Consider the following 10,803-nt stretch of genomic DNA (forward strand, 5'->3'; position numbering starts at 1 on the left):
TAGCACCTAGGATTCCTCTTGAAAGAAGGGCCCGAATTAACCTACCCCCTGAAGCCGCCCCCTACGTGACCGTCCTCTCTGGGGTGCCAGAGCTTACTCAGGGCAAATTTGAATCAAACCAGGACCTGCTGAACAAAGCCATCTTCTGGCTTAATAACAATAGACCGCTGCCACCTGACTTAGATGGCGGAATTCTGAGCGCCAGGAGGGTGGGATGGCTGGGCACGCTGCCCAAAACCTTTCCAGGAGATCTGGTTTTAATTAAATTCAAACACAGGAACATTGCCCCCTATCTAAGATCTTCACACCCCAAAACTGGAGATGGCCCTATCTGTATCTGTGATTTGTTTGACTTTTATCCTGGCCCCAGAGTATCGAACTATAAAATCAGTTGAAAGGGGGGTTTCTGTGTACCATGCGCTCTTATTTTTTACAAGATTGTTTTTAGCTTGGTTTAAATAGCCGGATTTATTTTCCCCTTTTTTATCTTTCTTTTAAAACCTGCAACCAATTGTGTCTCTATATATGTATGTATTTTTTCTCTGCTGCTTTTATGGTTTTAAATTTAAAAACCGAATAAAGCTTGATTTGATTTGATTTGATTTGTAGACATTTGTCAGATACAGCATTTCTTGAAAGTTTCTCAAATGAAAAGTTTTTGAATGAGATAAAAATGCATACACACTTAATTTACAATTAAAAGTTTCAAACGATACATATTTCAAAATAAAAATGTCATACTTTCAATCTTGATCCAGCCGGTCCAACTTTCAGTGAGACAAATCATTCCCCAAAGGTGTGACATCGGTAGGAGTATTATATACAGTCTCAAACATAGCATTTATCATAGCACATGTCTTTGTTGTGTCACCAATCTGTTTGTGACTCTCAGAAATATTCCTTTTTCTTTCTTAGACAGAAATTGCTAGTTTTCAACTTATGGTATTAGGAAGAGAAAGAGTGTAACCTTATAATTAGAACCTTGGTGTTATAGGTTTCTGTGTTGTACAGATTACTGCATTTGGCGGAAGATCAAACTGCAGGTGATTTGAAGAGTACAATCAAGTTCTGGAAGTTCTGTTGCTTTAACACCCCTAGAATTATGAATGAGTGTCATACTATCCCCTAGATTAAGATAGTATAGAATCAAAGTAATAATTAGGTTCTGTTATGTTCAAAAAGGAGTACGAGACTTCACTGGGCACACAATTCCAATTTAACTAAATCTCAGATAATGGATAGAAATGGAAACCAGTGTCTTGGGAAAACACTTAGAAAATAGCACTTTCATGACAGTCTCAACACTGCTGCTAAACTAGCGGATACAAGTCTTTCCCTGATTCCATTTGTCCCGGGCCTTGGCTCTGCATTGCGGAAACCATGAGCGCACCATCTGATCCAACCCAGAGTCTCCATGTTTTGCCACTGCTGGATTGATCTGTGTCCAAGCTGGGCTCTGGGATATCAGAAAATCTGGGCCTATAGTATCGCTCAATTGCATCTACCTGGGCATCAGCCCCTTGCCAACTCACATCCCGTTCCAACCAACACTTATCTGGGAAGTAACGCTCGATGAAAGACAGATCCGGAGTCCCTTCTATCTCCTCAGAGGACAGTCTCATAGACGCAATGAGGTGACAACAGCAACCAGCATCATCTAGGCTTCTAGAGTCTGACCTTAGCTTGCCAGTGAAATATGCAGCTGTGTCCACCAGCAGAGCTGAAAGGCTGGCTACAACTTGCTGTCCATTGTTTCCAACTAAAAATTCATCCATGCCATCCAAGACGACAAGAGATGGGGGATTCCTTGTGTTCTCGTGCATCGCAGCAATGAGGGACAGCAGCTCTTCAAGAGACCGGGGATAGACAAATTGAATCTTCTGAAAAGTAAAGTTTGGAAAAGAAAAACGTATTAAGCAATGTTATTAGCAAAAGCACAGACTACAGGGTTAAAATTGCATTATTATTCTGCTCAATCAAGTCATTGGTTACTTTGCAATTGATCCCTATGCATCTACACGCCTAGGTAAAGGTCGTTAACTTTACAAACATTGAAGGGTATTTCTTCTTCCACTGACTGAACTAAAGAGAAGGGAAAAGGGCGGTGTAGGGTAGTCCACTCATGCATTATTATTATTATATTATTATAAATGTTTATAGAGCGCGTAGTCACCCGGAGGTATCCCAGTGCTAAGAACCCTACATCTACAGGTCAGTGGGCCAGGAAAGGAAGGGGGGGGGAGGAGGGAGGGGAGGGGGAACTGGAGTTCGGGGTACCGGACGAGCAAGTTTCTTTTAGGGGAAAAGGTGGGTTTTGAGCCGCTTCCTGAAGCGTAGATAATGTGGTTCGATTCTCAGGTCGCGGGGGAGTGCACTCCAGAGGCGTGCGGTGTGAACTGAAAAACGTCTTCCACCTGAACGTGCCTTCTTAAATCTGGGAGTGATGATGAGATTCTCCTTGTCCGAACGGAGGGATCTAGAGGATTTATAGGGTTTAATGAATTTTCTGAGAATAGGGGGGCCTTGATTTTGTAGCAGTTTGTGGGCTAGGCACAGGGCCTTGAATTTGACCCGCTCCCTTATTGGGAGCCAGTGAAGGAGTTTTAGTGCTGGTTTGGCCGAGGCTCTGGCAGGAGTATTAGTGAGAATCCGGCCGGCGACGTTCTGAATTCTCTGAAGTTTGTTCATCGTTGCTTCGGGGGCGCCCAGGTAGATCACATTGCTATAATCAAGCCTAGAGAGTATCAGGCCTTGAATTAGCAGTTTTTGCGAGTTGGGGGGCAAGAGGGGCAGGATCTACCTCAATGATTTCAAGAGCCCGAAGCACGTCCCGGCTACTTTTTTAGCTTGCGCGGTGAACGAAAGGTCTGTATCGAGCCACACGCCCAAGCTTTTTACTTCTTGTTTTGGGTCAGGGGGGGGGACCCAGACATCCAGGCCAGATGTTCGGGGAGAGTGTGAGTCCTTTCTGGCCAAGGAGGAGAACGTCAGTCTTTGCTCCGTTCAGTTTTAAGGCTGAACTGTTCATCCAGCGTTGAACCTGCGTAAGGCAGTTGAATAAATCTACTGGTTGTTGGCTGAGATGGGATAATGACAACTAATTGTGTGTCGTCAGCATAGCTGACGACGCTCACTCCGAACGGGGTGATAACCTCCTCCAATGGGGACATGTAGATATTAAATAATGTGGGGCTCAGGGAGGAGCCCTGAGGCACGCCACATTGGAGGGGAGTTTCGGAGGAGCAGGTGTTGTTTTCCCAGATCTGAAAGGTGCGCTGGGCCAGAAAGGATGAGAGCCAGGAAAGGGCGGAGCCTTCCACACCGACTCTCTTGAGCCGTTTAATGAGAAGTTGGTGGTTGACGGTATCGAAGGCCGCACTCAGGTCGAGGAGGATCACTGCCACTGATCCTCCTTCGTCTAAGAGTGCTCTGGCCTCCTCTACCGCTGCCAGGAGGGCGATGTCCGTGCCCTGCCCTGGACGAAAACCTGTCTGTGAGCTTTTTAGCCTGTTTTTGTCCTCCAGGAACTGTGAAAGTTTCTTGTTAGCCAGTTTTTCAGCAATCTTGCTGATCCCATGCATGTCATCATTTTAGACTTATAATCTAGAAATCGCTGCCATCAGGTATATTATTTGAATTAGCTGTGCAAAAGTAAACCATGGCTTTGCTACCCAGGAAACATTAGGCTTTCATATGAAATCCCAGTACTCTCAACAGTGTCTGTGCTGACATGGGATGAGGTGGTCAACAGATGTTGCCAGGCATCAGCAGCTTTTACCAAGAAGTATTTTTGGGTTCAACTCAGATGAAAAAATGCTGATAAGGTGTGCATACACAGAACTCTGACTGACTTCAGGACATTTTACCACTTAAGTGACACAGTTCTGAGTATGGTGGAGTGTGGCAAATAACATACTGAGAAAACTTGGAAATGTATTACTGACAAGGCAGAAGTCAAATTTCTTACTGAGGGATGGGAAAAATGCGATTCAAGGTAAAGTGAACTTGTAAACGCTCAACAGATTTTGGGCACCTGCATTTTAACATGAAAAAATATGTATTTCACAAATATTTCTAAGAGTCCCATGTTATGCAGCCGGGGCCGCTGCAGGTAAGAGAGGTGGTGCCAGCTGAGGGGGTAATTCGAGAGATGAATACAAGGGAAAATTAAATAAAGAATTAATTTGCCCTCATGGGCGTCTCTGGAAATTCCCCCCACCCCGCTCTTTCCTGCAGCGGCTGATGTTATGGCCTACTTCTGTAAATTCTTGGTAATTCATTAAAGACGAAAATCTGTACTCATGAAAGGACATATACCATGGGTAAACTATAGTAAAGTTCTTTAAGAAATGGGGCCCCAATTAGGCCTGGTGTTAACACCTTTTGTTTTTATTACTATTCTGTCACTCGCTCAATCAGCTGACTACACTATGAGTGACACAGCATTGTGTTTTATCACAAGGAGCATATCAGCACACAAAGTTTTGTTCAGTGCCAGAAACTACTGTGGCAATGTGAGCGTTTTGAGACCCAAAACAATTATGCTTTTTGACAGTTTCTGTTGTAAAAGTGGGGGTCCGGCATTTCCCACAACAAGATTTTGTGCTGAAGCAAGACACGCATGGTTTCTCTTTCTTCTCAGAGAAGGGGTTAAACCTTTTAATGTTTGTATTTAAGGAGTGTGTACTTTTTTTATTGTGACTTTTGTAGTTTAAATGATGTAAAACCGAAATAGAGTTGATTAATAATAATAACCGGCCAGTGGAGGGGCTGTATACATAATCAGCGCTCACTGTCAATACATGCACATCAGAGACTTCAAGTCTTACTCATCACAAGTGAGATTCCCACATTTAGAAGTTGTTTTGAACGCTCACTGGTGATGGGCTGACTATCACACCTGGTAAGAACCATTAGAACCAGAACTCAAAAAAGCCTTTGATCAGCCCCCCCACATTATTCAGAACAGCTCCAAGCGCTAAAGAGACTTCAAAAAGTCCTTCCACCATGTGGGGTCTCTCTTGTACAGCTGCTGCTTTGTACACGGCTCACATCTGGGCTACTTAAGTAATTTTTTATAGGACACCAGAAAACCAGTACATATGATGGACTCTGTGATTTTCACACGTTTAGTGAGGTTTTAGTATTATTTTATTGATTTAACATGCATTATAAGATTTTTCATAATTTTACTGATGTGACTTCCTGTAATATCATCTGTGTCATCACCGGCTTTGATGATACTAATATGCTAAATAAGTCTCGCTTCTAAGGACTGTGTCACCTCGAGAGCTCTGGAACATTTGCACTATAAGCTAATGGCTTAAAAATTCTGATGTTAAGAGCGTAAGTTTCTACGAGCCAAGAAACCCCTGACTTGTGACCAAAAATAAATACTCAACATTTTTTACCATAAGCACTTAATACCAGTGACAACAAATGACCATTGTAACCAACATGCAATGCCTATGTTGGGGTAATACTACTTAATGGACCCAATTCTGCAAGCATGTACTTTCTTCTCACAGAGAAAGGTAAGCAGATATGTAACAAATGATTTTACATCATTAATAAATGGCCTTCTGGGGTGCTTCGCACCAAACAATACGTTCGCTCTTTTCAGGAGTAGAAAAATTAAGTAACTTAGAAATATATATTACCCTTACACTTTGCAGAGGCTACACATACTTTCTACAGACCTTTTTTTGAAGACATATTTATGTTCTGCCTACGCATAGTTTGTTGTTCTCAAATAAGTATTAATTAAAATGTATTTATTGCCATTTATAAAGCGCGACAAATACCCGCAGGCGCTAAATATGGAACTGTAAAGTGACCAGCACAATCAGGCTCACACCCACAGTCTGCCTGACTGCTGCTGTTGGTGCCACCTCTGAAAAACAGATTAATTTCCAATTCTGGATGGCAATTGTCACCTCCGTCAGTCACTGAGTGTGATTTGCAACATGGTTTGAGACGTAGTGACAGGCTGAGAGGAAAGAAGTGGAATCCCTGTGCTTCAGCTCAAACCCTTGTGCTTCATTAGCATATTACTAACAGGTGTGCATTCTGTAGACTAGTCCGAGTAGTTTCAATGATACCAACTTTCTTCTAGCTTGCTGTTCAGATATGGAGAAAAAAATATGTATTATAAGGAGATAATATTTTAAGATGAACAGGGGGAATGCTGTTTAATGTCCGTTCCTCTATTCCCTGTTCTCTCATTCACTTCAAAGAGGAGTGATTATTAGTTCTTGTATTTCCTGGAACAGAAAAAAAGGGAAATAGGTAAATTCAAATAGGATACTGGAAGAGATCTAGGAAATGTATATGGAGTGGTCATGAGCACGTTAGTTACAGGCATGGCGTATAAAATGGTGAGTCAAAGTAGCAACATTTTTATGGGTACTAGCTAATTCTGAAATCAATTCTGGCCCTGCCTTTAGAACCTGCATGAGTTAAGGCAGCGATTGGATAGACAACAACGGTCTAAAATTGAATGCCGCAAAGACTGTGGTCATCATCTTTGACAACAATCCTTCATTTTGGTTGCCGCTCGAGCTGGGCCCACTTCCTGACACCGCAAACAAAGTAAAAAATCTTGCCTTTCTGCTAGACAAAGAGCTTAAGCTCAAAGACTAAGTGAATGTAATCACTGCTGCTTCCTTCTGCTCCCTGAGGCTAGTAAAGAAGATTGAAAAATTCCAACCTCCAGAGCTCCTAAAAACTGTGATTATTGCACTAGTACTACAAAGGACTGACTATTGCAATAGCCTCAATCTCAACCTGGCAGCCGGCCCCCTGAAGAGGCTTCAGACTCTGCAGAATGCAGCGGCTCGCTTCCTTTCTAAACTCCCAAAATATGAATCTGCCATGGAAGCCATTGGGAATCTCCACTAGCTGCCAGTCAGACAACGTTGTAGGTTCAAGGCCCTATGCCTGGCCTACAAATTACTGCATGGACAGGGGCCAGTCCATTTTAAGGAGAAGCTCAAATGGTATGTCCCAGGGAGGACTCTCCGCTCTGGCTCAGCCATGAAACGGACCGTTCCCCCATTCAGGAGGACAACCTGGGGTGGTGAGAGCTTCTTCAGGACTACAGCTGTGCTCTGGAATAGCCCACCACTGTCTCTGAAAGCAGCTCCCTCCTTACTGCCCTTCAGAATGGCCTTGAAGATCTGGCTCTTTTCACAGGACTAGAAGGCACACTACCATCTGCCAGAAATGCACCTTCTCTGTCAGCTCTGTATCTCCGCCCACGCTCTATAGCACCAAGATGCCCTCTGGCATTTGATGGACTGTACAAATCACAGTACATTACATGGGTGGTGACAAGGAGAGGAGGTTAGGAAGGAGGTCCAGTGCGACCAGGAACATTGTGCCAACAGTATTAAAACATTTTTAGGGATTCCAAATAAATGTAATGGTTCTCAATCCTAATAAATAGTATTCCTGGTTACTCCGGATTAAACAACCATTCTATTGTGATAATATCCCAGAGAACCCTTTATATTTAATTACAGAGACCTCTGCAAAGCTCTACCAGTTCAACTTGATCCTACCAAAGCGCACCTGTCAACTAAGTTGTAGCCGTCAGGAGCCACACTTTACTTCTGTTCAGCCGTCAAACTAAATGCCTCCAATGACTTTAACTTAGTCACCAGCTTTCCAAACAGATCACCCACCAAAAAAGTGTTCATTCTCTCTTGACCTTAATCGGAGTGAAAGTAAAACGCTTGACTTCACCTGCATTTCTGAGGCAAGAGGTTTACAGGTTTAACAAAGCAAATATCTCCTATTCCAATATTGGCACCCATGCAAACCTCGACTGATCCAGTAGTTCAATCAGTTAAGCAGTTCTTGCTGAGACGTGTTTATCCGACAGCTCACACAGGCGGTTATCCCAGCACGGATCATTCAGCCTTTCACCCTTCAGCATATACACCATTTGTCATTAAATAATTTTCACACAAAATTTACAAACGCTTCTTTTAAGAGACCACTCAACCCCATTTAGAGTAGCATTTAACACATATCCATACAGCCCAATATTACTCATATAATATTCTTTAAAATACTTCATTTACCTCAACATTTAAATACATTTATTGAAGGTCATCCAAACCCAACAACACTGAATTTTGTCACAAAGAGTGAAAAGGACCATATAACTATATCATGTCAATTTTATAGGAAGTACAACAATTATCATAAATCCAAATATATTCATCAGGGAGTCTTTGTTCATGTTTCAAAGTCTAATCTATTGAAGTTTTGATAACATGCGTACATCAGCCCAGCCAACGCGTTTCGTTCAACAGGACCCCTTTTGATTCTTTATGCATCAATAGTTGTATTTATTGTGACTTCGAAGCAGTGGGGTCATGAAAAGTTTTAGCATAGGAGATCATGACGATGATGAGAAAACTATACCTGGCCAACAATATATGGCCAAACTGCTATTATAAGGGTTTTGTGTGTGTGTGTATATATATATATATATATATATATATATATATATATATATAGTTCCAATGTGATTTAAAGTAAACCATTCCACACAATTTACACATTAATCAGTGGGAAACCTGTTTGTTAAAGTGACCTTTATACATCCTGCTCCGAGTATGGCAGTTGGCCGACTGTGCTTTAATATGGACAAATATATATTTTCCTGGACAAGACTAACATACAATATTTCCATGACCTCTCGTGGCATTTTTATTACTGTGCAAATATGCCCACATTTTTATCACAAACTTTGACAAATATGTTAGTAAAAAATATTATTTCAAAATGTTAAAATTCGTAAAGAAGTAATATGCATGATGTGCTATGTTATTTTTCTGCATATATATTTAAATAAATTGATAAATAGTGTTTCTACTACTTAAATGTTTTTTTTCTAATCTGCATTGTCTTATTAATGTTACCCACACATTTACTCTCCCTGATAAAGTGGTAGTGATCTCAGAAGTAAAATATTTCATCATAAACCAACTGTTTGTGATGACCCAGAAGTTGGGTTATTTGACTTTGTGTTGTCGTTTGATACTATAAAATATCAATTAACAAAAAAAATAGAAACAAAAAAAACATGCTGATTAACCACACAGCTCTGTACGTTTATATTGTTTGTTGTAAATGCAGCTTCCTATTAAAATATTTATATAAAAAATATAGCATTTTTACGCAGTGGCATGCCAGTGGGTCATAGTCCTCATTACAAAGAAAGTAACGTGTTTAAACCCTGATTATAGCAATAACCAGCGTTCAGTGGGCCCCACTACCACTACACCTGCTCCTCCAAAGGACGAGACATATTAATGGCAGTGCCACCCAGAAACACACTATTTAAAATACAAAGTGACTTTTCTTTCCTCGTGTTTAACCCTCCCACCAATTTCATAAACATATTAAACGAAGGGACCGGGCTCTGAAGTACCCCTTCGCACCTTCAGGCTAAGTGGGTCTCGCGCGGTCTCGGGAAGCCTCTGCAGCGGGCTTCGCGAAATAAACACTGTCCTCCGACCCTCTTCTGCCGACGAGCTGAGAGCGGCCGCCAGTAGCAGCGAGGTCTTTCCGGAGCTACACTCCCCCAACAAGAGGCAGGGTCGGTCCTCCGGAGACGCCCGTTCCTGTTGGCCGAGTACTCGCTTGAGCAGCCTGGCCATAGCCAAGCTTAGCTAATACTAAACACCTCGGCTTCCGTTTTGCCTAACTAAAAACATTCACGCGCGCTTACGCACGCTGTATTGCACGATTGGTAATGAAAGAGTATCCTTTCAGTGGGAAAAGTCCCGAATACGAAGCTATACTAGGAGTCCAATCAGGGAAGCCTTTTCTCTTCTAAACTTAGCTTTGTAGGCGTCTTCACTTTTACGGACCAATCACGTGAGGTCGCACACAGGCTACTCTTGCTAGACATTGTTGATTGGTACAATTTTTAGTTCGTTATCGTCACTGCTCTTGCAGTATGTTTTACTGATAAAGGTGCGTCAGGGATTTGTAGCGAAGTTTGTAGTTAACGTCAATAGCCAATTTGGAATAAATAACCTCCCGTATTAGATTCCAAGAGTTACCAGGCTTTTAATGATGGATGCTTTTTTCAAATTTTAATTTAATGATTCACATGGTAATCTTGACGCACATGGTAATCTCTTGTTTTTCAGTAAATGTTTCGTTCTTTACAAATAATTAGCTAATTGTTGTTAGCATTTACTCACAGACATTCTTTTATAAAAAAAAAAGAATAGCATTGTGATTCTTTTTATAAACTACCCAATCACTATTAATTTCCCATGAAAGTCTTTTTGAAGCACCATCTTCAGGCGGGTGAGCGAGCTCTTAAGGTTCATAGATCAGTGCAGAGTAGGTTGTGCTCTCCATGGTTTTCCTTTCCTTTCTGGGAGTGGTGTTCCTCTTTGTAGGTGGAGCCTGCGCAGCGCATGCGCTGATCTACAACATGCTGTATTGGAGTATGGAATAGAAGCCCCGCCCACGTTCCCCATATTTGTCATTGGCTTGTGTCATTGTCCTTCGTAAATGCTGGCTTCTGATTCGTTAATAGGCTTGTTAGTCCCTCCTTAGTACTGTATTGTCTTCATTTGTAACCTCCCATGATGACTGGCCCTTTTACTTCGGTGTTACATGTTATGTTATGTTATGTTATGTTATTGGAGGTTTTGTAGCGCGCTCAATTACTCAGGAGTATCCTGGCGCGTAAAGATGCAGATAGACAACAGAAGAGCTAGAGTAGTTAGGCCGTCATTTTGAAGAGGCGGGTTTTGAGTGCTCTTTTAA

The 10,803-nt window shown here is 41.9% G+C and overlaps 1 protein-coding gene across 1 annotated transcript; it reads right to left on the bottom strand.

Annotated features, from left to right (window-relative positions):
* Positions 1-620: 620 nt before the first annotated feature.
* Positions 621-9,748, bottom strand: SWSAP1 (SWIM-type zinc finger 7 associated protein 1). The gene is made up of 2 exons (XM_086936446.1): positions 9,456-9,748; positions 621-1,880 (listed from the first exon to the last, which is right to left on the bottom strand). The coding sequence occupies exons 1-2, from the start codon at positions 9,672-9,674 to the stop codon at positions 1,311-1,313; spliced, it is 789 nt and encodes a 262-aa protein (XP_086792572.1). The 5' UTR covers positions 9,675-9,748; the 3' UTR covers positions 621-1,310.
* Positions 9,749-10,803: the final 1,055 nt, after the last annotated feature.

Source organism: Lissotriton vulgaris, chromosome 1_1, assembly GCF_964263255.1.
Source record: "Lissotriton vulgaris chromosome 1_1, aLisVul1.2, whole genome shotgun sequence".
NCBI lineage: Eukaryota > Metazoa > Chordata > Amphibia > Caudata > Salamandridae > Lissotriton > Lissotriton vulgaris.